This window comes from Berghia stephanieae, chromosome 8 (assembly GCF_034508935.2).
Source record: "Berghia stephanieae isolate SIO BIC M18660-M18661 chromosome 8, UCSD_Bste_1.3, whole genome shotgun sequence".
Taxonomy (NCBI): Eukaryota; Metazoa; Mollusca; class Gastropoda; order Nudibranchia; family Aeolidiidae; genus Berghia; species Berghia stephanieae.
Genome location: NC_088367.1, coordinates 40,156,034 through 40,157,932, shown reverse-complemented (window position 1 = coordinate 40,157,932; position 1,899 = coordinate 40,156,034). Strand labels below are relative to the sequence as shown.

Here is a 1,899-nt window from a genome sequence, read left to right as displayed (position 1 = left end):
TCGTACTCGCTTTCGGTGAAGTGTCTCATGCCGCACAACCAACATGACGTTCTCTCTCTAATTACTTTTCCGCTCGTGACTTCCAATCAAGGGACGCTACTCTTCCGCTAATCTCATTCCCTATTGTATTTACACTTAGTCATTCCTTCCTAGATGTTGCCAATGGCATACTCAGCCATAACGTTTGTGGCGAAATCAGTTAATCCTGAGGCCTACACTGTGAATGGAGCATGGGTACTGTTAGACCATCAAATCGTAGTTAGTGAAGTCGACGTCCAAGGCGAAAGAGTCAGTGAGTTTAAGGTTTGAATCAGTCGTTATTTTACATTACAAATAAGTTTTTAACTCTCTCCTTACCAGCCATTTTCAGGATTTTCCCCAAAACTTCACACACAACTAACACAAAAATATATTTTTTATCACTCAAACACAATAACAGTAAGTTCTTGCGATACGTAATTTCTGTAGCAAACATGCTCTACAACACAAGGACAGACATACGCACACAGACACACATACACAAACATATATACATATCCTCTCCATTCCCCCTCTCTCTATCTCTCATTCTTTCTCTCTCTTCCCTCTCTCTCTCTCTCTCTCTCTCTCTCTCTCTCTCTCTCTCTCTCTCTCTCTCTCTCTCTCCTTATCTCGCGCTACTTCTTGCATCAACACTCGACGCCCTTTCCTCACATTAACTTTATTTCCACATTTCACAAAATGTGATATTTTGTAAATTTACATATTTGTGTTTGTGTTTACTGTCTCCTAACGAAGGCCAAGAGCCGAAACGTTGTTTGTTTTGTGTTGTTCCCTTATATATGAGTCACATCTACTCACTTTATTTTTTTATCTCCATTTTATTGGCTCATTTAGGCACCTCTAGCTTTGGTTCTACAACACACTGTTCATTTTCTTTATATTTTTTTTAATGTTCAAGAGAAATTTGAATAAGAAAAATGTTGGTTGTATCGTAACGAATGTGACGATTTTCGTATAGTTGGTAAGGAGAGTGTTAATGGTAATAATCAACTACTTTTGGTATCTAATAAAACGACATATGCAACAACAAAAAATCAACCAAAAGACTTTACATACTAAAACAACTTTGAAAATTTTGGGGTGATTAAGAAAACAATGATACTGATACTGATCCACAATAGTTTGGTCAAAAGAATTATGACCTTTGCTCTTTCTGATTTGACACTTTCGAAGCTGGGTTGACGAAATGAATTAGGAGCAGGTGTAGCCGCACGAGTACTACTTATTGATTAGTGTGAGTGTCTTCCAACAAAGGAAAGACAAAGCCAAAATGCGGTCAATAATGGAAACAGCTGGAAGTACAGATTACCATACTGCCGTACTCTGAAAAAAAAAAATTTAAAATTTAAAATATGGCCAGAAAACTCGTCCTTCAAATATCGATCGATTTAAATGACCCTCATCTTGGCAAAAAAAAAAAAAGAAAAACAACTCTTAAACCCCTTGCTTCGGTGGAGCCCCAGGTTTGAGAGGATTGCACGAGCTTGCAAGTGCGCGTTGGGAACACAGTTCGAATTCCAAAACGCAAGAGTGTAAGATATATTGTATTCTACCCCTCCCTCCATTTCGATTTCGTCATCCCTGAGTAATAGACATTTTCAAAAATAATTAAATGATACTTCTTTCTTTTTCAAAAATCAGATTTTAGTGAAATTCAACGGTTGATAATCTGACGTCACAAGTTATGATTGTAAACTTGATATTATTACGCGTTTCTTTTTAGGGAGAGGAGTAGAATAACATACTTTCTTAAGGAGAGAAAATGTAAAGTTTCACATATCTAACCATTGTAATTTTCAAGTCAATCGCGAGGTCCCAGGTTTGAGGGTTTCAGTCAAGATGAGGATCATTTAAATT

General features: G+C 37.1%; 1 protein-coding gene across 1 annotated transcript in view; it reads left to right on the top strand.

Moving 5' to 3' along the window:
• Positions 1–1,899, top strand: part of LOC144978673 (neuronal acetylcholine receptor subunit alpha-7-like) — a gene marked incomplete in the record, with an annotated part of 11,768 nt that overhangs the window by 4,918 nt on the left and 4,951 nt on the right. The window contains 1 exon segment of the mRNA XM_078925042.1: positions 154–303. Within this exon segment, the coding sequence (XP_078781168.1) occupies positions 154–303 (150 nt within the window).